Source organism: Mixophyes fleayi, chromosome 9, assembly GCF_038048845.1.
Source record: "Mixophyes fleayi isolate aMixFle1 chromosome 9, aMixFle1.hap1, whole genome shotgun sequence".
In the NCBI taxonomy this organism is placed as follows: domain Eukaryota; kingdom Metazoa; phylum Chordata; class Amphibia; order Anura; family Limnodynastidae; genus Mixophyes; species Mixophyes fleayi.
In genome coordinates, this window is record NC_134410.1 from 29,104,496 (window position 1) to 29,129,727 (window position 25,232).

Below are 25,232 nucleotides of genomic sequence, written 5' to 3' on the forward strand. Positions count from 1 at the left end.
CTAGCAGCGCTAAACACACATTCAGACAATTCTCTATAACATGGCAGCTTTTAATCATTCTGGCCAAATGTCAAGTTTCTTCTGCCAATATGCCAGTGGATTATGCTTAGGTTGAAATACTGTAGGGCAAGCCATGTATTATTCCAACTTTTTCTTCTTCAACATCATTCCTATCAATATTACATTTTTTCAAAAATTTATGAGAAGTTTTATTAGAAGTTGGGTGAGAGTTTTAGTTTGATGAATGTCTTTATTTCATTCATTACCACTGACATGAAGTTGTTGTTAACACAGTGACATGATTTCTCTTGATGAATTTCTTTTAGTTGCTGTGGGAATGACTGGAGAGTTTGTTTAAACATTTTTAATGTGCACTGTCAAGATTCACTTTTTTTGTGGCTGGTGTTCGTGGTTTGAGAAAAAATCAGGACATTAATTTAAAAAAAAATAAAGGCACAGCAAAGTTTCCTTCCAAAATGAATAATCAAACAAACAAACAAACAGGAAATTGGAATTTTAAATTTGTGTGTAACTTTAACTAGCCCAAACTCCAAGGATTGTTTGAATGACAAATTACACCATTTATGACTAGCATCACATCGAACATTTTAAACATTAATACATATCTCTATTGGTCTTTGAGCACCTATTTGTGGAGATTGTTCTCAAAGGAGTAGGTTCCAGGAAATGGTGAAAAAGTGAAAACAAAAATTTAAATTAAAAGTAAAAGGTTAATGTATGTGGGGAAAATATTACTAGCGACTGAAATATAAGAGATAGGTAATCACATAGTAACATAGTTGATGAGGTTGAAAAAAGACACCAGTCCATCAAGTTCAACCTATTTTGGATCTCCTGAGATCCCTCATTTATATTTGATATTGATCCAGTTTAAGCAACCGCCAATCTGTTTCAATCCGGAAAAATCCCCCCAGACCCAATATTGCAGTCCTAATTTTACCCTATATCCACTACTAACCTTCATTTTAATTAACGGTCGTATCCCTAGATACACTTTTCCGCTAAAAATTTGTCTAACCCTTTCTTAAACAAATCTCTTAAATCTGCCATCACAACCTTCCCCAGCAGTGAATTCCATATCTTGATTACCCTTACTGTAAAGAACCCCTTCCTTTGCTGGTTGTGATATTTCCTATCCTCTAACCTTAGGGGGTGACCACGTGTCCTGTGTATAGTCCTTGGGGGAAAAAGTTTCCATGAAAGTTCTCTGTATTGACCCCTAATGTATTTGTACATAGTAATCATATCTCCCCTTAGACGCCTCTTTTCTAAAGTAAACATACCTAAACTGGCTAACCTTTCCTCATAACTTAATGACTCCATACCCTTTATCAATTTTGCCGCCCTTCTTTGAACCCTATCTAGTTGCAAAATATCTTTTTTAGAGAGTGGTGGCCAGAACTGTACTACATATTCAAGATGAGGTTTTACCAACATTTTATACAGCGGCAAAATGACACTATCTTCCCTTGTATCTATGCTCATTTTTATGCATGTCAATACTTTATTTGCCCTTGCAGCTGCTGCCTGACATTGAGTATTATTGCTACTCCAATTCATTTTGCTAAATTAATGATTCTTGCAAATCCCCTTTTATTGCTGTAATATAGAAATAGTAAATGGTATATAAGCAACTGAGAATCTGATGGTCTCTAAAAATTACTGCCGACTCCTGATTGGATTGTTGTAACGCTCATCCAGTAAAAAATTGGCTTTCATTTCTAGCTGTGTGTCAGTTTCCTCCCTCCCAACACATAAAGATCATTATAGGTGTTGGTCTGCAGAGGTCCTCACTAATAGTAAGAGCAGGTACATTGTTGAATTGAGCAATAAGCAAGGGAACCCCTATGAAGTACTAGTGTGAGGCAATGGGATTTTCACTGCACCAGTTGGAAGGTGGTAATTCTCTTTAAAGTAACCTAAGACCTAATGACTTTGGTGTTTGCGTGGGTCTCCTCCGGGGGCTCCAGTTTCCTCCCACACTCCAAAAACATACTGGTAGATTAATTGGCTTCTGGCAAAATTAACACCAGTGTGTGTGTGTTAGGGAATTAGACTGTAAGCTCCAATGGGGCAGGGACTGATGTGAATTCTCTGTACAGCGCTGCGGAATTAGTGGCGCTATATTAATAAATGATGATGATGATGATGACGACATGACAATTTCAGTTGTGCAATGATGGACCTCAAATTTTCCATGTGATAGTCAAAGATTGTTGGATTTTTCCAATCTGTAACTGTAAATAGATTTATTGCTGACATGCCTTTAGGGCATGTTTGTACTTCAATTCATGACATGCAAGGGAAACCCCTTACATTGTTATAAAAAAAAATTAAGAGAAAAAGTAAACTGTTAGTTATAATAACTGGATACTGATATACATTTGTTTACTCACTTCTGTTTTATGTTTACTAATTTTGATATTTTGTTTTGCTATAAGAAAGGATGTAATGGTTTAGATAATAAATATATATTACTTAGTTTTTGATTATTATTTCTGGCTTATATCTGACTACCCTCTTGTGTGCCCACCTAGCTTACATTTGGGTATTTACCACTCTATACAATTGGGCTGTATTTGAAACTAATTTTGATTTTTATATATTAAAAAAACCAAAAACTTTTTTTTAACTTTAATAAAATAATTAGTATTCATTTGTCTCTAGTAAAGCATGGGTTAATATGTATAACCATAGGTTTAGATGCCATAAACACAGTAACAGAGATGATCAGGGTGCTAGAAAAAACACAAATGATCTATTTCATGGTGGAAACGCAAGTGATCATGTCACTGGTATGTCCTGTCTGTTACTGGGGGTGTACTGCATGCACGGGGATAGAGATCTCTCAATAATGTTTCAAGCCAATGGCAACAGCTTAGAAAACTATCTACGAGAGTTTCATGTGGATGGTCTCGTAAGTGTGGAACAGGCCTCAACATAAATCTTGTTGTGCAGGGAAAGATCTTAGCCTGCACAACAAAAACTTATGTTTGCTGATTTTACATGCATCTTTGTTCCTATACAGCAGCAGAGAGGAATGCCCCCTACATGCACAGTATAATGTACCAGTCCACTCCCCATCCTACACAAAAACTACTCGTTTCCATTCACCCATATGCAGTTTGTTAGTAAAAGATGCACAGTCCACAAATATCCATTCTTGATGTTACAACACTTACACGACACTTGCACTGTCCCTCTGATTCAAAAATGACAAAGGAATGACCATTGTTCAAGGAATCACCTCTACAATATTCAATACCATCATTTAATACCAAATAGTTTAATATCCATGTGAAATAAGCAGCTTGCATCTTAAAGTATCTCTGCACATTTTTAAATGGGCCAAAGAATGAACAAAAACAGAAAAAACACTAATCATAATCTCAAAAAAAAAAAAAAACTTAAATAGTGAAATCTATTTCAAGCTAGAGCCAGATGAATTGCTGCTTTAAAAAACATTTTTTTTTTTTTTGCATTATTTTTCCTTGTTTAATTCTGTTGCTGTCAGAGCCATGGGACCGGATACAGAGAAGCCTATGGGGAGATCTAATGGACCGATTCAATTTCCAAAGGATGACGCCACTTAAGCATTAGGAGTGGAGCAAAGAGAGAGAGAGAGGGAGAGAAAGAGAGAGAGAGAGAGAGAGAGAGGGAGAGAGAGAGAGAGAGAGAGAGAGAGAGAGAGAGAGAGGGAGAGAGGGAGAGAGGGAGAGAGAATGAAGAAGAATTAAATGCTGGGAAAAGATGAGAGAACTGTGCATGGAAAAATATGCTGTCCTCAATTCAAGTGAGTTCAATAATACCATTTTTTTTCTCTGCTCAAGCATTTAATGGCTCTCAAAGAAATCCCAGCTAAAAAGCAAATAAGGCTGTCATGTGGCTTGAAGCACAAGCCATTACAAGTGATTCAAGCTAGATGCAGAGAACAGGACATTTCAAACACAAGATTTATCAGAAAATGATTATACAATGAGAGGGAGAAACTGAGACCCACACATCCAGTGAGCAGACTGACAAAAACCCTCTGGGCTCCACCTCTCTCCACCCCCTTAACTCATTCACAAGATAACTCAGAATATCCGCATTCACAAAACAGAGTGTCAGAGATCAGCACCACCTCTCAGCATTCAGGCAGAATCAGCCTGTGCTGACCAGAGATGTACACAGAGAGAGAGAGGGGAGGAAGCCAAGAAAAACATCTCTCCAGCTAATCATTGCACACAAATGTTTATATATAATACTAGATATATAGATGTTTTATACATTGAACTACAGACACATCTGCGGATATAACAGAAAGATTGTAGGCAATGCAGCATCAGGCTTGGGAGTGTGCGGTGCTCAGTTGTGCTTCCATCTGTCTGTAGCATCTCTGGACCTCAGATGCTAGCTGCATGCCCTGCTTGTGATTACTGGCTGCTGGTGTGTTGTTTAAGGGACACACCTTCGCTTCTGGAGGAGTATTCATTCAGACTTTTCCTATAACTGGGATGCATACAAAGGGCAAAACGGAGAACCAGTAACTACCTAAATCTGGGTGGGGACTATATACACTCATAGCACCATGGACCTAAAGTATCACATAGGTAAGTTCACTACAATACTATTATTATTTTTATTATTATTATTATTATTATATTATTATTATTTTTCCTGTAGCATCGCTTGATAGTGGCTTGAGGTTAATAATAATAATAATACGGATACAAATTCACATACAGCATACACATCCTAAAATAAGTACTTGTCTGCAGCATTTCAATCTGTGAAGAGATATAAACCAGCATGCATTTGAGGAAATGCAGTGGACATCAATCTTTCAGTGCAGATAGAAGGAAGTCTATAAGTCACAGCAAAGTGCTATTCACACTAGGTTCAGTGTAGGACAGGAGCAGGAATATAATCAAATATTGTTTCCTATATAAATTGTGGCATACTATTTACATTGATGTATTAAATAAACATATCTAAGATTAAAATATAAAACATAGGCTGTGACATTTTTGTTTCACAATTTTATCATTATGATTTTGTTAAAGGGAGAAACCATCAGTGTATATATTGAGGGGTAACCTTCCAGTCTAACTTTATACTTTGCAGGCTATTATCATTTAAATACATGCATGCTTATGTTTCTTAAAAATGAGGATCCCTTCAAATTAACATGGATAAATTTGTATTTGTTCCAATAGTTTATCACAAAATGCTAGTAAATAGGGCCGTTAAAATTAATACTGAAAGCCAATTGCAATCAATAGAACAAATCATAGGGTTTTATTTTGTGTATCTTTATGCAATGCAGTATTGGTCCAGATTTAAGCTGCATTTATAATGCAACCTACATAACCACTCCTTAATCGGTATCATGCAGCCATGAAGAGGCATAGATTTAATGTCTATGTAAACAAGCAGTAAACAGTCGATACATATCTATTTACAAAAACAGTGTGCTTTGCTTAAAGATTATTCTTTTTAAAAGATCAGTTATCCGTTATGCAGTAAGCTAACCAGTTTGTAAAGTACGTTGGTATCAGTGTAGACGAGAAAAGGTGTGGATATATCACAATGTTAATGATGATCAGATGAAATAGAAAATCGTATTGTACAGTAAGTCAAGTAACACAATTTTAACCAATCCTAGTTTTACAGAAAGTGGTAAGTATATTTATTATTGCTCAGATATTTAAGATCTGCAAATTAAAGGCAGACACGCACTGCGATGAAATTCAATTGAGTGGCAAATATATAATTTAAATGCGTATAATCTTTATGGTTGAAGATGCTCGGAATTTTCATTAGCCAGCTCCCAATATTAAACATTCTATGAATGAAAAGGGAGTTGACAAGTGAAAATAGCAGAGTCTTAGAGGCCAGAGGAGAATGCAGTTCATTATTCACTGGTCCTGGTAACATTGGCTAAATCACCCTGCATCATCCATCAATAGAGAATAGCACGTTCTTAGGTTCCTTCCATTTACAAGAGAGTCTACAGTGACTTTTACATAGGGATGAACACCTTGTTCTCGTCAGCTGTTCAAGTATTATAAAGTAGTCACAAACTAACCAACGGCTGGCAGGGGTTGATGGGATTGTCATCCAGCAACAGTTTTGAGCAATGTCCACTCACTCCTTTAATATAAGTAAAAAAAAAGATTTCCCTTATTCTTTTACATTTTTGAGATCTTTATTGTTTAGACAATTTGTGTGTGTTTAAGAAAATGAGGGACTTCTAACATGTTTCATTTTAGTAGTGACATTTGCATTAATATTATCCTATTATAGATACAATATAAACCATTAGCCATAAAAAGATATAATACAAAGCATTATATAAAATAAATACTACTACTATGCTGCATGCAATATATAAATAACCTTGGGCTCTTTTGGAGAATTCCCATTAATTGATCATTTTTGTAGTCTTAAGAATCATAGTAGTTCAATAAGGCCCTTATTGATTGACTGAATCCATCTACTTGATAAAAATCCCAAGTTTGTCCCATGTGAGTCTACATTCCATGGAGCGAGCCTGGGGCTAGATGTTATCGAACTTAGATCACTGACAGCAATTAAAGCTCATGTGGGTATTTAATGGCATTTCTTCCCTCTAGCCCTCCTCCGCTTAAGCAGTAGCAGGACTGAGTGTGAAGGATATCGCTTCTGGGTGCTATCTTATTTAGCCCCTCTTGTGGATTTCTTGATAAACACATAATACTATCCAATAAACAATATGTTATAATTATAGGGCCCCTCTGCCCCAAACGTAAAACCCAAAAGTGCAGATCTATTGGAGTGCAATTATCCTTTAAATGCCATCAGAATGCATTATATTTACCCAAATATGGCTGGTATATTGTCCATAATGTAGAAAATATTGTTTTGGGGCCTATATATAACCCCTTATCATTCTTACCAATCCTTATTCTATAGTAAAGTAACTAATGTCTTTGATAGAGCATCCTAGGGGGTAAATCCAGTGCTGCCACCTACTGGTGGATGACCCCTTCCTGATGACATTGCCCATCAGTCTGTGACTAGATTTCCTGTTGTAGCATTGACGTCAGAGAGCAGTGGAAAATACTGTTCTCCATTAATGAGAATATGTTACACATCCTGCTGACACAACTAGTATCTATAAAAAGCTTAAGAGATTTTGGACGTTTAAAGATCCAGATTTTTCTCCATATTAAAGATGTACAAAATTCACTTACTAATAATAGCATATTAAAAAAATATAGAACTCGTTTTGCTGTGAAATAGAAAATATCTAAAACACTTTGGTTAGTAAAAAGTAATATGTAGGCCTTAAGCCAAGTAGCCAAGACATTGCACCAATACGCATCTGAAATCACAGAAAAATGCACAATTTAAGCAAAAAACAACAACAACAGTACAGGGCATGCAGTGATAGCCAGTCAAAAAAAGGCTATACAAACTAGTTTTGACTGTTATGAAATAATAGTTGTACATCTGTGGGGCAAGAAATTCTATTGTCCCCCCAAACAAAGGAAGTGGTATAATATCCACCAGGGGTCATTTCAGGGACAGGTGTTTCAGAGTGAGGTGATTTACCTCTCCCCAATTTCAGAAGGCCCCTCACTCCAGGATTTGCAGAATATATTAATAGTTGGGTAGACTAGCTAGATTTCTGTCTTAGGCTCCCTGATTTCTATTCCAGGTTCTGAATTCCGAAATATACAGTATATAATTAGCATTATGCTTCATGTTTTTTGTTTGCATGTTAAGTTAAAAGCAGCTGATATGATACTATAGTAATGTATATAGCAAATCATAATAATAATATAATAGATAAAAAAAAATATTAAATAGTATAAAAAATAGAATATACAAATATTCAACTAGCCAATATTTGGTAGTATTAGACAGTCCTTATGATGTTGGTACTTTTAATGGGATCATTTCATCAATATTTTCTATTACTTTATGTTTTCAGCTTGTTTTTCAAACAGTTCCGAAGGTATATTAGTCCTAAACGTGTCTCATTTCAGACTCTTTCATCATTTGGGGGCTCTGTTCTTCTACCTAGAACATATCTGTTGGCCAAACTTATAGGATGTACTGACAGAAAAGAGATAAGAATCAGTGACCTGTCTGACATTGAAATCATGCTAGTAGGCAAATCTACGTCATTAGACTGGCGGATGAGATGTTCTAGAATCAGTGAAACACTTACTGTACAATAAAATGAGTTGCTTGCATGTTGCGATCCTCTTATCTAGAGCACTTTCAAAATGAGTGATAGACACCAATAGCTGGAGCCTGTTGGTGGATCACTTTTTGGCTATCCACATAATTTTAAATGCATAGACAAAGTTCATAGTCAAATGAGGATTTCAGTTTAGAGAATGTCAGAATTATATGAACATATCATGCATGTCCAAGTGTATAATATAGCCAAAAAAAAGACAATTAATATTTGATATAAAATATACATTTTCAGCCTTACGTATGCAAAAGGTCATAAAATATAGCTTGCCATACATAACTATAAATAATACAAAACATTAAAATACCTACTAAACAGGATGGAAGCTTTGATAAATTTTGGAAACGAAAGATACTTTTGGGACCAGTGAACAAATGTATCCATCCAGATCAGACTCAAAATAGGACCAGACTGAAAAGGATGGTGAAATCGGAACTGGGGTCAGGTGTGAGATATGATGTACTTAGTATATATGGTTTGTCTCTTAAACGTACTCAGGGCATGTTATAGCTCCATCTGTTTTTGATCAAAATATAATACAATTTGCCCTGGGTATTTAATAAGTTTAATTAAGGGACTGCTGGCTTGCAGTGATGAGACGTCTCTTACCACTTCACCAGCCAGTACAACCGGGTAATAAAGAATTTTCTTTGCAGTAGGGAGACTCTTCTATGGCCATCCTACTACGTCACAGTCCATGGTAAATAGACCTAACCATGGGGAAGCCTCACCAGAGGGAAGCTTCAACAGAGCCACCCCCCACCCCCGTCGATACCTGCCATTGGTCTACGCCAGCCTGGGATCTTTAAATAGACACCTTAGCTGTGATTGTGAGTAGGGGATTTATGGTAGTTTGCACTGTCAACTAATGTAACTGTACAAATGAAAATTAACAGTATCTTAGTGCACATTTAGATGTCCACATTTGACTTTTTGAATGACTGAAGTAATGGAACAAAGTGGTTTCAATTAAAGCAAAACAAAGTTTCCATTTCTTTAGAAGCGAAAAAAAAATTAGGTTAGGCGAATTGTTCCTAAAACAATCTTTGATGGACTGACTATACAATTTTGCACCCTAATCTATTTAAATATTTTATTTAGAATGTAAAAATGTCTGTTTTTGTAAATTTTCTACTCCTTGCGTAGTACTTTTTATGTGATTTTTTTTAAATATATGTTAAAAAAAAGAATTTATAACTTGTATTCTATAAAAGAGTTTTTTCTTGAGATATTAATAAAACCACGCCCATGTTTTATTCATTAGCACAAGAAGAGGACAAATGGTGATATAACATATCTAGAATATGGGAAGCAAAGATAGACAATCCTAAAGACAATTTAAGGCTAAACTTACATTCTTTCTCTTTTATAGAACATGCACCTAGGGGTAGATGTATAAAGCTGCAAGTTTCTGGCAGGTTTGAAAAGTGGAGATGTTGCCTATAGCAACCAATCAGATTCTTGCTATCATTTTGTAGAATGTACTATATAAATGATAGCTAACATCTGATTGGTTGCTATAGGCAACGTCTCCACTTTTCAAACCCGCCAGAAACTCGCAGCTTAATACATTACCCCCTAGAGTCAGTTAAATCTTGGGTATGTGTCCGTTCACTTATAAGGTCCCACTTTATAGTTGCCACATGTTAGATTATAAATACATAGTTACATGCAACATATACATATGTTAGTAATAATTTAGCCACATCGGATGAAGTGTACTTTTCCTTCATATCCCTAATATATAATAAGGGCCAACTGAGGTTTAGCGTCATCTGGTGGATGCAAACCTGATTTACTTTTATAACATAAAATTGCATACATATTACATATTTTTATTACAATAAAATGTTGAATGCAAGGTCCCCATTAAACTTTATCTTGTCTGTCAACTAATGCATGATAATTTCAACTAAACTAAACTCAACAGTAGTTATCAAGTCATTTCATAAGTAACAATTAACATCAATTATTTGTTTAAGTGTAGTAAGTTTTTGTCATGTATTTTGTACAATTCTCAAATACTTTTGGAATTTACTAAATCAAATTGTAGAGTTTTCCATGTAGTAAGTGTATAGTTCATAATTTATATAAGATTTGTTTCATCAGAGGAATACGAATGTTTTTACAGAAAAACCTGTAAGAAATGTGTGTTGGTGAAAAACCTTATTTACAACAATAAGAAATAATTTAAAAATGGCAAAAGCTAGAAAAAATGCAATATGTATAGTAAAAGTTGTCAATAAATTAAAGTCCATGAGGGTTGAAAACTCCTTTATTTTTACTGTAAATATTGATTTTAAAAGTATTTTAAACCAGTTGCTCTACTGTTCTGTATATCTAAATATAATACTTCAGCAACATTTTAAGATCAGCAATCTTAATGATTTGTTTGCCCTGGCAAAATAATTTCAATACTTTCAGAGGAAGCTTGGGCTAAAAAATTTTTTTTCATTTTGAATCACAAAAAAACCCCATATTAGTCGATTTTGATGAATTATGAAGAATATTTAAGCCCTAGTAGTTTTCCCGAATTTCTAGTTCTCCCAGACTCCAAGAGTGCAGAGCAAACTCCCGCATGCTGCTCACTTTCCTGGTGCAGAGGATGGGAGCAGGGCTTAATGACGCAATTATGCCAAAAATCATGGCATTGAACCGCTTGGGGCGGGGCTTAATGACGTGATTCACATGGCCACTCCCCCTCACACCTGCCCCCAGGATCTCCCGGAGGGAAAATGAAAATGTTGGTTGCTGTGATACCATCTTTGAGTTCCCTATTCCACACTATATTTGTAAATACCTAGTTTGCAGAATTGGTAGTCTATTAAGAGAGCTGAGACAATGATGGTCTATTCAGTCAAGAGTGATATGATTGGACTGAGGATACGTAAAAGTCAAATTCCGCCAGTGGAACGTGTGTTGTTTCATAGCCAAATCCAGAATCAGGCGAATATTTCGTGGAACATTTTCAAAACTTTTACTCATCCAAAGGAGTTATGCTTCCAATAGTGAATTTACACATTTTAACGTTTCTTTTTTAAGTTTGTAAAATATATCCTTTCCAATAATATATTCTATATTTTATAATATTTGACTTATGCAGGAGGGTGTAAATGACATACAGTACAACACTTCACTTACTCTACTCGTGTCTCCTGGAAGCCTCTCTGGGGAATAATGCCTGGAAAAGCAATTAGAGCCACGTTAATAAGATATAAAGTGGTTTTCTCCAAGCAGTCTGCAGTATAGATAAGGTCATGTTTTTCCCTTGTGGTTGGAGTTAAGTTAAAACTTTCACTGAATGTATTTTAATACACATTAAATCAGGGCTTGTATTTAGAAAATAATAATGAAATCCACTACTATAAAAGGTGTTGCAATGATAACCTTCCACTAAAACATCAGTCACCAGTTAATCAGAACTGGCTGCTAATTTGATACACAACTTTACACAAAATGAATTTATTTGTTAAAAAAAAAATAACTAATGCTAAGTTTTCTCTATGCTAAGATGGTTATGAGCATATGGATATAGTTTAGTATACAAACACAGGTCTAATATGTAATGTGCAGTATTTATTTCCTTGATAAAGGCGGGGCAAGGTTAAGCTTGACAGCTAATCTGGCACTTCCTGAATGGGATGCATTACAGGTGGGAGGCGAAATGAGTGCACCTAGGGACTGCCATCAGTGTTGCCATTAGTGTAGTTTAATCTTTCGCCATCTGCATTACAATTGGGTTGTGGATTATCATTAGAATCGCTTGGGAAATAAACCAAAGCCCCAAACTGCAGACGGCATAACCATCCCATCCATCACTAGTGGTCCAAGTGTGCTCCTGCAGAATCCTTTATGCCTGTAAGAGACAAAGGGTCATATTTATTATTTTGGAATTAATTTAGGAGAATCTATAATGGAAAAGGATTTGGGAGAGCTCGTAGACAGTAGACTTAGCAATAGTGCTCAATGTCAAGCAGCAGCTGCAAGGTCAAACAAAGTATTGGCATGCATAAAAAGGGGCATAGATGCAAGGGAAGACAGTGTAATTTTGCCACTGTATAAATCGTTGGTAAGACCTCATCTTGAATATGTAGTACAGTTCTGGGCACCACTCTATAAAAAAGATAATTTGGAACTAGAAAGGGTTCAGAGAAGGGCGACAAAATTGATAAAGGGTATGGAGTCATTAAGTTATGAGGAAAGGTTAGCCAGTTTAGGCATGTTTACTTTAGAAAAGAGGCGTCTAAGGGGAGATATGATTACTATGTACAAATACATTAGGGGTCAATACAGAGAGCTTTCATGGGAACTTTTTACCCCAAGGACTATACACAGGACACGTGGTCATCCCCTAAGGTTAGAGGAGAGGAAATTTCACAACCAGCAAAGGAAGGGGTTCTTTACAGTAAGGGCAGTCAAGATATGGAATTCATTGCCAGGGAAGGTTGTGATGGCAGATTCAATAGATATGTTTAAGAAAGGTTTAGACAAATTTTTAGCAGAAAGGTGTATCCAGGGATACGACCGTTAATTTAAAATGAAGGATAGTATTGGATATAGGGTAAAAATAGGACTGCAATATTGAGTCTGGGGAGATTTTCACAATTGAAACAGATTGGCGGTTGCTTACTCTGGATTAATTTCAAATATAAGTGCAGGATCGCAGGAGATCCAAAATAGTTTGAACTTGATGGACTGGTGTCTTTTTTCAACCTCATCAACTATGTTACTATGTTACATTTACTAAACTGCGGGTTTGAAAAAAATGGAGACGTTGCCTATAGCTACCAATCAGATTCTAGATATCATTTATTTAGTACATTCTACAAAATGACAGCTAGAATCTGATTGGTTACTATAGGAAAAATCTCCACTTTTTCAAACCCACAGTTTAGTAAATATACCCCAAAATCTGAAAGAACTCTAAGCAAACAAACCTACACACAAGCAACTAATGCACAGGCGATTTTGGATTTTCTCACTATTTATGTTGCTTTTCACTGTTTATGACCTTGTAGGATATACTGCCAAATTCTCTACCACCTGTTCTTGTGTGATCTAGGCAATATTTGACACATTTAGGGTTTGGCATAGATCTGTCTGATTCTGTTTGCTTGGGTTGGTTACCTGGTTCAAGGTCTAATATATAGTTTATTCAGTTTGTTATTTTATTCTAAAAGTATGAATATATATATATATATATATATATATATATATATATATATATATATATATATTGTATTTTAGGTCAGTATGTGAATGAAATCATCTCTGATTTTTCATATGTCCAGACAACAGGCTATCTACGATCTAAGATGGCAGCCATATTTAGTGTTCATATGGCATTATGGATGAGTATAATGTGTATAGAGTGAGAGAAAAGGGATATTATTATATCTAGAGTTCTTTAGCACTCCTTTACAGAAATAGTATTTGAACTTTAAATAAAGGCCGCGTGTAAATAAAAAAAACAACTATTTCTGTGCTCTATGCCTTATTGTTACCTCAGGTGTCCCTGAGAGGATTAGATCTGCTCAGAAAAAATGGGAAACTGATCTTTCTGATGAGGGGTGGAATATGGTGGTGGGAAGTACTAGACATGCCACATCTTGTGTTAGGTTTCAGTAGATCCATTTTTATATTGTACACCAGCCAAGATGCATGCGATGGGACTGCGCACCTTTTCGGAGTGCCCCAGGAGCGGTATCACTGAGGGGACTTTTTGCCATCTTTTATGGTCATGCCCAGTTGTCCACTCTTTCTGGAGCCAAATATGGGACTGCATCTCCTCCACACTACCTGTGACTCTCTGGTTAAGCCCTAAGATCTGTCTATTTGGCACTACATTAGAAGAAAATTTAAGTAAACCACACTCACATATATATTTACCTTAACCTCCCTGGCTAAGGTTATTATAGCTAAGGGATGGATGGCGACTGTACCACCTAGTGTACCTCACTGGATTAATCTAGTTACTGAAGTATGGAGGCATGAGCGGTTCATGTATAAGAGTAGAAAGGCCATACATAAATACCATAAGATGTGGCACCACTGGTATGAATCAAGTTATGTCATCCACCCTCACCAGGATGATATGGTGGGTTTGGGGATTCACCAGGTGAATGGATAACTCTCAGTCCTGTGCAGCTTCAATTGATCTGACCTGGAGTATAGTGAAAATTCTATGATGATATCATCACCTAAAAGTTCACTGGACATCACTGTATAATGTTTATAGTGACATAGGCAGAGATCAATATTAGTTAGATTAGATGTTAAATATGCTATTTGAATGTCGTAGCATTAAAATCTCAATAAAAATACTTTTTTCGAAATAAATGCCGCGTGGAGCTAAAAAGATGACGTGAAGACAATTTAAGTCTGTTGTTTACACTTAAAAATACTGTTGTGGCTAAATAAAATACTTCATTATTAAACAAATTGTATGCATTATTGTACCTTTAGTATTGACAAGGACCTCAGATGTTTACATCAATTTGTAAATGTTATTAGCAACTCAACTAGTAACTTAGACATGTATATATGAAACATTAAGGTAGTTAGTAGATTATTTATGACATGGTATCCAGCAGTAAAAGGTAGATTTGTGTTCCGTGGTAACAACAGAAAATGTCTAACCAGGATGGAGGGTAGGAGGCCAATTTTCACAAATAATGACATTTTTTTTTACAATTAGAGCACATGGGTTATTTCATACTGCAATCAGCATAAAGTCACTATACTTATGTACTTATTGGGTCTCTATTTCCAAAAGCAGCAGTTCCACAACACATTTCATCATAAGGTTTCAACTAACGAAATATATATTATCTTGCAGAGGGACATGTCAAAATCATGGAGTATCCGGTATACTGGGAATGGGGATACATGGTATAGAACAAACTGTATGGGGGGAATTGAATTGGCTGCGTTACTTGAAAAAGTAACACGGCCTGCGCACTATTACCGTTATTATGGTAATAGTGCGCGTAAATACTGTTGTTATTACTAGAGTTTTAACGCCGGCTTTTTGATCGCAGCGCTGGGTTAATATTACCGTGATAACGGTAATACGTTTAACGCGCCGGTACTTCGGGAGGAATTGAATTCCCCCCTGTAACTCAATAGCTTTAAATGAAATATTACACTTAAGCAAAATGTGAACTGTGGCAAGGAATTAGGTTTGAGAAGGTGTTTGAGTAATTAGCACATAGTTTATTGGAATTAAGACCTAGATATTAAGTATATGATTATTTATTTTCTGGAATGGATTGTAACAACCTAAATGTACTTGGTAGAAATAAAAATGTTGTAGAATTACTGATTGAAATAGACATAGTATGGAAGTCTAATTATTTCTTCTTCTTTTCTGCAGGTTCTTCTGATGTACCTTGATGGATAATAGCACTTAAAATTGTGACTATCCAAAGAGTGACTGTTGTTGCATAGACAAGATCATGGATATTTCTACTGGAGACATCCAACAGGTTCTTTCCATTGACCAAATCCGTTCAATCAGGGCCAACAATGATTATGTGGAGCGACCCACTGTCTCATTCTTGCAAACTTGGTCTAATCCTTCCATTTCCCAACATGCTGCAAAGCAGGAGTGGCCTAATGATCAACTGGTGTCCCACAACCATCAAGATCTTCATCGCAGCCAAAGTCATCAACACCATTCACAACATCTTATGCATGATCTCAGTCATTCCAGTACCATAAGCTCAGTTTCTCAGAGCACCACAGCCTCGGATCAGAGATTGCTAACTGGAATCACCCCATCTCATTCAGGGCATTCACTTATGAGGACACAGCCCAAGGATGGTGACCTGAAGCAAGATCAGTTTATTAAAGGGATAATGGAAAACTCTGACAGATATGTGGGCCATCTTTTCATCTGCGAGGAGTGCGGCCGCTGCATATGTGATGAGTGTGCACAAGTTCGGAAACTTCCTTCATGTTGGATTTGTGACCAGCGCTGCTTGTGCTCGGCTGAAAATGTCATCGACTATGGAACTTGCCTTTGTTGTATCAAAGGTCTCTTCTACCACTGCTCTTCTGATGATGAGGACAACTGTGCTGATAACCCCTGTTCTTGCAGCCAGGGATCCTGCTGTGCTCGGTGGGCGGTCATGAGCTTCCTTTCATTCTTCATGCCCTGTCTATGCTGCTATCCTCCTATCAAAGGCTGTATGACCCTCTGCCAGAAGGGCTACGATAGAGTAAAAAGACCAGGCTGTCGTTGTGAAAATCACACCAACACAGTCTGCAGGAAAATATCCTCATCTAGTGGCACACCATTCCCAAGGCCTTTCGACAAGCCCGTATGACCTAAGAAAGGCCATGTTGAATATGATCCTACTTCTTTCTCTCCCTTAATATTTCCTGCTCTCCTCTTCTTGGAAACAATTGGTGCCAGAGTCAGTGAAAGCCTTACCAAGACCCCATTAACAATTCAGGAATGTAAGAAAGATTTTAAGAGAATATAATTTGCATAAAAGATTAACAAGAGAGACAATATCATAAAGAAGTAGATACATTTGATACTCCACAACTTTCTGCTGGAATATCGGTTTTGGTTGCACAGTTGTGATACGGAGACCTCTACCACATTACCTCCTCTGAGTAGGATTTCACATGCTTGCCAGGATGGAGTTCATTTGAAAGAGGCTTGAAGACTTACGCCACCGAAATCTTTTAAACAAAAGACAGAACTATTGTCAGTGTAGTGAACAAATTGGTATATAGTGAAATATCCTCTGACCTTGTCAGCAGGCTGAATTTAGGAAGGAATCACAATATAGAAATCTAAAACTCAACTTCAAAAGCGTATGGTAAACATGAAAATGTGTGCACTTTAATTTAGCAGACATAGCAATTGCAAGAGGAACTGTACTTAGTAAAACAGTATAAATATTAGTGTTAAAATGTCAACATGAGTCATACAGGGAAATGGTGGGGACACATCTTCAGAGGATGCTTGGATTGGTTGACGTAGAGTTAATGCCTGAATAACCACAACTAGAATGCACAGGATTCAATGGCAAGTTAGGGAGCCATTTGTTTTTTTTTTTATTTCAATTCAAGAAAGAAGTCTTTAGCAAACTTATCGATTAGATAAAATGCATTTTGTCAAATATCATAATATGATATAAACCAAAGATATATTTTGCATGGATAGGTTATGTTTCTCTTCTTTCTTGCCCATGCCCCTATATTAATATATTTGTTCATTTTGCAGCCATTACTTCTCAGGTGGCATTGATTTAAATAACTATTCCATAGAAACCTTACTGGAAGCGTTTTCCTATTCTTCTTTTGTGGTGGATTAATTGGAGTAGTCATCTGTGGACAGAATTCACGTTGTATGTTATACTGACATCATATGTGAGAGTTGCCTTTCAGTTGTGCGTATTTATGAAACGGTCTACCGATCCCTCCAAAATAGGTACAAATCTCATAGCTTGGGATAAATGAATGTTGTGGGCTATCTATACATCTATAACTCAGCACTATACCACATTATCTCTTATTGACACTTTATGCTGAAGCATCATTATATATTGCACTTAATAATAAGCAGTAATTCCGCAAAAAAATATACATACATATAAAGGTGCTTTTATACATATATTGTCCCAGCAAATCGTTTGGATTGTTGTTCATAATTTTCCAATTTTTGTTGGAAAGTAGTTTTATTTTTCCTGGATATGGCTAATACCATTCTTACTTCATCATTTATAAAATTCTCACTGTGGTACCAAGGCAGCTTGGTGTTACTTAACTTAAAGATGCGTTGGGGGTTTTTTTTGTTTGGCAAAATTCAGCATTCGACTGTTGGTCAACTACATGTCTCATGATACTTTGTAGGGTCAGCAGTTCATCCCTATTATGGCTTGGATTTAATATAGTATTCATATATAAAAATATATAGGGGCTAGATTTAATCAATCACTCTGGTGCTCATCTACATGTCTCACACAACAGTCCACAGACACATGATTAAAAACTAAAAAAGTGCCGTACCCTATGGCAACTGTCAGATCTTTGCCTTCATTAGACTTACTATGCTATACTGATATAAGCTGATTTCTTATTGATTGTTATGGGTTATAGCATCATTGCTCTTTCTGTACCAGGTTATTACATTACATAGTTCCATAGTTACTGTTTTAGGAATTATGGGCTTTAAATTTGTCTGAAAAATGCAGATAGCCCCTATAGGAGGGCATCACATTGTCAACCCATTGTCTTCAGCAGAAGTGGACAACCTACAATTCTCAAGTCAAAGTCAACCCCATCCAGTAGGGCTTAATGTTTTACAGCAGCAAGAGTCACATTCTCATTTAAAAGAAAACAATAAAATAAAAAACACAACTCCATCCAATCTACTGGTAAAAAAAATAATAATACCATCTTGTAAATAATTATAATAAACGAATATTGCACTTTAATTAGCCATTAAGTAAAGATGAGCGAAATTCCACATTTCACGCAAGTTGAGTTTGACAACGGAATAAGACGTTTTTCACAGGCTCCAAGTTCCAGTCTTACAATCTTCGTGTTCCATTTTTGCTTCGCCATTCTGCAGCTTGCCCTTCTGTAATGTATTTTCGCCTCTTGCTGGTTTTATAGTCAATGGGGCAACAATGGTGAGGTCATTCTGCTGTTTGGTGCGGTTGGGGCAGGACTAGGAACACGTAAAGCCAAATTCCGCCATCAAAACGTGCAAGATTTCAGGGCCCCAATTGAGAATGAGTCGAATATTTTGCGCGATGGTTTTAAAAAATTTCGCTCAGCTTTACTTTTAAGAAACTAGTCAGATTTTTTTCTGATATTTTTTATTTTCCATCTTAACCACTAAACCTGAGATGCAAGTTGCCTTACATGTACGTGCTACTACTAACATTCAAAAATAAACATGCAAATCTCTCAAAAACTAGAGAGAAGACCAGGGGGTAAATGTATTATGGTCCGGTTTTGTCAACTCGCGGGAGTTCGTGATTTTATCATTGAACAATTGTTTATCTTTCCTATTAGGATCTGTGAGTTTTACTTGTGAATGTAAAAAGATGCCATTTAATATTTAATTATCTTCTATTGCCAGTGTAGTGGCTTCTTAAAGGGCACCAATTGCCACCTGCAATGGAGGCAGCCATTTTGTGAGTTGAACCGATATTAACGGAAATGCAGGATATTGCTTCAAGTATATCAGCAATGTCACCAGTTCCTAGTGATGTGATTGAAGCACTTTGTGCAGCCTTCTACATGAAGTGACTTGATGTCTAAGTGCTTGATCTAGATGGTGCTTTGTTTCGTTGTCCTTATTGGCTCCGCCCACGAATTGGCTATGACCTCTGTGTGTAGGCTTTAAGAGAGATCTATTCATAATAATAATTATGAGTATGTGTTTTTTAAAAGTTACAGGGCCCTCAATATCAAGATCTATTAATGATTATAATATACTTGTAGAATCCTTACCAAGAGAATAAATGTATGTAAAGTGTTGAAGAAAAATATATTTTTGAGCACATTTTTACAAACATGAAAATAATAGGATTAAAAAAAAAAATATTTATGAGAATTAATGTATGCTGTATTTCATAACTGGACCTTGGTAGAACTGGTCTTGGTGCATGCATGGTGCTGATGTCATAAATTTGATAAGCATGAAGAAAATGAATAAGAAACTCTATATATTCAAAATACACTACGTGGGAAGGCTTCCATTAATGTTCCACTCCTGTAGCAGTATTTTTGAGGCACTTTACCAATATTTTTAAGTGCATTTTGTCCTGCAGAGAGGATATGTGCGTTCTACACTTGGGGCTAGATTTACTAAACTGCGGGTTTGAAAAAGTGGAGGTGTTGCCTATAGCAACCAATCAGATTCTAGCTTTCATTTATTTAGTGCATTCTAGAAAATGACAGCTAGAATCTGATTGGTTGCTATAGGCAACATCTCCACTTTTTCAAACCTGCAGTTTAGTAAATATACCCCTTGGTGACATCTTGAAGCCTATGTTTAAAATGATTACCTATGGTTGACATAGTTAAATACGTTGGTTGTCCATTCACAATTGGTCACAGGGGAAAACATGAAGTCAGAGCACATTGTCCCACAGGCAAGACAGAATTAAGTTGTTTCCATGTCTCCTGGTGGAATCGTAGAAAAATAAGGTTTACCTTCCACCTTTCTTTATTCTTCAAAATTATATATGACCATTGGTTGCATGGTTTCTAAAACTGCATAACTTTGAAAAGCAAAGGAGAACAAAAACTGAGGAAAAAGTATAGTGTTGACATTACCAGGCACACTGATTTCATTCATGATATACATCAGTATTCAATAAAGTTACTCCAGCACTGCTAAGATCATTTCATACTTGCCAACATTGAATGTTTGACCTCCGGAATGGGGGCGTGGTGGGAGGGCAGCAAATCGTGTCATTTTGCCCCTTCCCCCAGCCCTCCCTACTTAACTAAGGAGTGTGAAGGATGCTGGAGAAGTGTCTGCTCACAGAGCCCTTACACATCATCATCATCTTCATCATCATCATCATCATCACCATTTATTTATATAGCGCCACTGATTCCGCAGCACTGTACAGAGAACTCATTCACATCAGTCCCTGCCCCATTGGAGCTTACAGTGTAAATTCCCTAACATACACACACAGACAGAGACAGAGAGAGACTAAGGTCAATTTTGATAGCAGCCAATTAACCTACCAGTATGTTTTTGGAGTGTGGGAGGAAACCGGAGCACCTGGAGAAAACCCACGCAAACACGGGGAGAACATACAAACTCCACACAGATAAGGCCATGGTTGGGAATTGAACTCATGACCACAGTGCTGTGAGGCAGGAGTGCTAACCACTTAGCCACCGTGCTGCCCGTACACATGTGCATAAACATAAAATAAATGTGCATTAAAAAGGATATACATTAGATCAAACATAATCATTCCCACATTATGACTAATGCATATCTTACAATGTAGTGCAATTAAGAACGCAGGTTTTTCAACTCGCATTTCACTTAAATATGCTTCTTGATCTTTTCACACATACTACACAACTGTATATAAACCTGGAATTTGAAATCCATCCATTTGTTGCACATGTGATAGGGCCGTCAGTTTAATAGACATAAGGATTCTGTGCATTTTTATCAAAAATTAGAATAAAGACAAAGGGGTTGATTTGTCAAATCAGATTCTAGCCAACATCTTCTAGAATGCACTAGATAGCTAGAATCTGATTGGTTGCTATGGGCAATACCTCCACTTTTCCTTTTTAGAATGTTTGATAAATTTACTCTTAAAACAGAAATGTAACTAAACAGTATCTCACAATTAGGTCCACTGGAAAACCAAAACTTCCTAATAAAAAAATTACACTAGTACCATTTATTACTAAAGTACAAATATAAAATTAGTCACAGAAAAGTCTAATTTATACATCACTACATGCGCAACTGCAGTTGTCTTCAAATGCTTCGTAGTTGTAAAACCTGCCTTTGAAGTATGATATACTGCTGTTTTATCCCACACTTAAAAGAAACGCTCTTCGGGATACAGAAGGTGTTAAATGACCTGTGTGCCTTTATCAAACTATAGAGGAAGTGTACTTACCCGGCTAACAAGCACATCCTATCACACTAGCATCATTTAACTCACCTTGCTTGTATGCAAGTCATGAAAAGAATAATCATTTTTCTTTACATGTGTTTCTCTTTATATAATATAGCGATTGTCATGTGAGCTGTCAACAGTTACATCATACTTGCCTACTTTCAGCTAGCGTAGTACGGGAGAGGGGCGTGGCTCGAGGGCGGTGGGGGCGTGCCATGACCAAACATGTCGTTTTGGCCCCACCTACCGCAACGGAAATGACGTTATGTCGCGGGGGCGGGTCCAAAATGACACGATTCACCGCGAATCGCATCATTTAGGCTAGGCAGTTGCGGGATGCGCGAAACTTAATAATTCCAGCCATTTACTATACTTTTTAATGTATTTAATTGGAAACGCTGTTTCTCTATCACACTAGAACTATTCATAGCACTTTAACTATGAACCTTCTGCATGCAGTATTTTATATATTACTGGGAACAAATTATTGTAGAGTGCTCTTGTTTTCAAATGTGTCCTGCTTTTCACAGGGATGTGCTCTGAAGAATGGCCATAGCAACCAATCAGATTCCAGCTATCATTTTCTAGAATGTGCTAGATAAATGATACCTAGAATATGATTGGTTGCTAAGGACAACACTTCCACTATTTAGAAGCTTTAGTAAATCCACCCCTAGTTTTCTATGGAAACAGTGTTAACTACTGAATACTACAGTATGTGTTCTAAGCAAGCTTCTGACTGGAAAAGAGCTGATTCTAATATGTGACACTAACCTAACAGGAGCTGTATGAGCTACAACAAACCTCTACATTTAAACAAAATAATCCCCCAAACTCCGCCATACTTGTCCATATTATACTGCCTACACTCTAGAAGAAGCAATGTAAGCAATCTAACTTAATGGCTCTAACAGATAGTACTGTCAACCATAGCTACTATAGATCCCGCAGTTTGTACACCCAGGATTTCTTTAGGCACTTTAATAAAATTATACCAGTATTATTTTCTTACTTGAGATAAAACAACTTGTTTAATCTGGGCCTCCATTTTCTAGTATTACCTAGCACTGTGAGAAATCTGCTGAAACAAAATATCCGTTCTTATTTTTAAGAAAATATTCACTTTAACAACATTATGTAAATGTATCAAGCTGAGAGTTTTCCGGCGGGTTTGAAAAACCAATCAGATTCTAGCTATCATTTATTTAGTACATTCTACAAAATGAAAGCTAGAATCTGATTGGTTGCTATAGGCAACATCTCCACTTTTTAAACCCGCTGGAAAACTCTCAGCTTGATACATTTACCCCTATACATATTGAATCATACGTGGTTATTTAGAAAGCACGAGTACATTATCAACAAAATTCACCTCAAATTGACTAGTTTGAATATGGTGGGGTCTGTTAAAGTATGTAGATGCCATCTACCATAGCTTTGCTGTCACCGTAAAATGTACTTTTATATTTCAAGATATTTTATCAGTTAACCTCTCTCAGGTAGACAGAGCCAGTTATACAAGATGGATTTATTGTAAAGCGGTTTGTGTATAAGAATTAGGGACCCTTTTTAATGATTGTTTTTCTGCCACAAGGATATACATTGTCATCTAGCCATAAAAAGACAGTAAATATGCCACTGTCTATAAAGGATCCCAAATTTCAAATTTGGGAATAAAAAGTGCAATGCAAAATATTACGACATGTAACCTGTGTGCTTGTATACATAATGTACAAAGACTTTGGGGTCTATATATTAAGGTATTTTTGGAGCAGAAAATGTTGGCGATCCATTATGATGGCTGCCAATGTAAATCTCATTCTCCATGTCTTAATGAGAGTCATTTTGTATTCACATTTGAAGGACTACATTGGTGCTAATTGTGAAAAAAAAAAAGAATTTCACACACAATAACGTGTACTACCATTGCATTTAGGTGCAAAAATTGCACTGAATCACAACAACCAATCAACAATTAGCTTTTATCTGTCTAGTGTAAGTTGCACAATGAAAGCACAGGTCTGATTGGTTGCTATGTTCTAGTGCACATTTTGTGTCTACATGTTTGTAAATGTGTCCTAATGAAACATCTGCACAATGTGAAAACATTGAATTAAAACACATATGGTAATTATTGTAAGAAGTCTTCAACGGTTTTGCTCCTTGTAGGAATTTTCTTAAAATTGGAAAAGTATAATTTACCAAAATTTAGATCCGGAGTGAAAATAAACCTGCTATGCATCGACTGAAAAGTTGATACATTTGTGGCCAGTAAATATATTAGTATTGTTTATATTTTTGTGTATTTAGTATATATTTTTTTGTGTACTACAGATCTTTTTGCTCAAATAATTTATTTGAAAACCTTTAAAAAAAATGTTATATTTTGCTTCAAAATTACCATAAAGCATGGACCACCAAACACTTCTCCTCTTTATTTAACCTTTAATAAGCTAATCACTAAAATCGTAAGAATTTTCTTCACTCTCAGAACCAAGAAATTTTATTATATACTGAACGCTGCACCTTCCATTATGTGTATGTGTGCAAAAGAATATAATATATAGCGATTGTAACCTTGGATATTATATGAAAAAGAAAAAGAAAAAGCTAAACAATTATCAATTATATGCTAATGAAACTGAACTTTGGACTCTTCCTCTTTGTGTAAAATTACTTTGATATATTTTTGTATGTATGTGTGTGATATATATATATATATATATATATATATATATATATATATATATATATATATATATAGTAATAATGTTGTGAATGGTGCCATAATTAATGCAATGTTTGATTTTCTGATGAATTCACAATATATTCAGTATGTATGTATATATATATGTAGAATGATTATATATTATATATATATCATAGATAATTTCTAGGCAACCAATGGGGCGTTAACTTGTAGGCAACCAACAACAAGTAAAAAAAAGGAATACTTTTTTTTTAAAGCTTTACAGATTTTGTTTCAATTTATTTTTCCCATCATTGGAAATGTCCAATTTTTAGATAATAAATTGTCTTATGTACTGCAGCTAAAATAATCACTGACATGATCATTTATGTGGCAAAAAGTGTTTTATAAATCCCATAAAGTGGCATTTACTGAGGTTTGGGCTTACCAGGCACTCAAGTTACATTCAATTATAAATGTGTGATAAACATTAAAAAAAAAATCTCACTTTTTTTCATTTCGGTTCATTTTTTTTCTTTCACACGTTCTCGTCAATCTAATTAGCTTATAAATGAAAAGAGATGGCCATTTGTTTTAATTCATGTTTTCATTTAATTCATGATTTGCAAATATTTGTATTCATTATTCGGCT

At 35.9% G+C, this 25,232-nt stretch overlaps 1 protein-coding gene across 1 annotated transcript; it reads left to right on the top strand.

The window, feature by feature from the left end:
* Positions 1–4,120: 4,120 nt before the first annotated feature.
* SPRY3 (sprouty RTK signaling antagonist 3) lies at positions 4,121–25,097 on the top strand. The gene is made up of 2 exons (XM_075187173.1): positions 4,121–4,613; positions 15,630–25,097. Exon 2 carries the CDS (start codon positions 15,712–15,714, stop codon positions 16,582–16,584), a length of 873 nt encoding a protein of 290 aa, XP_075043274.1. The 5' UTR covers positions 4,121–4,613; positions 15,630–15,711; the 3' UTR covers positions 16,585–25,097.
* The last annotated feature ends 135 nt before the right edge of the window (positions 25,098–25,232 follow it).

What these genes read in the sequence shown, in the direction of transcription:
- SPRY3 (XM_075187173.1), top strand. Translation starts at nt 15,712, where the DNA reads ATGGATATTTCTACTGGAGACATCCAACAGGTTCTTTCCATTGACCAA.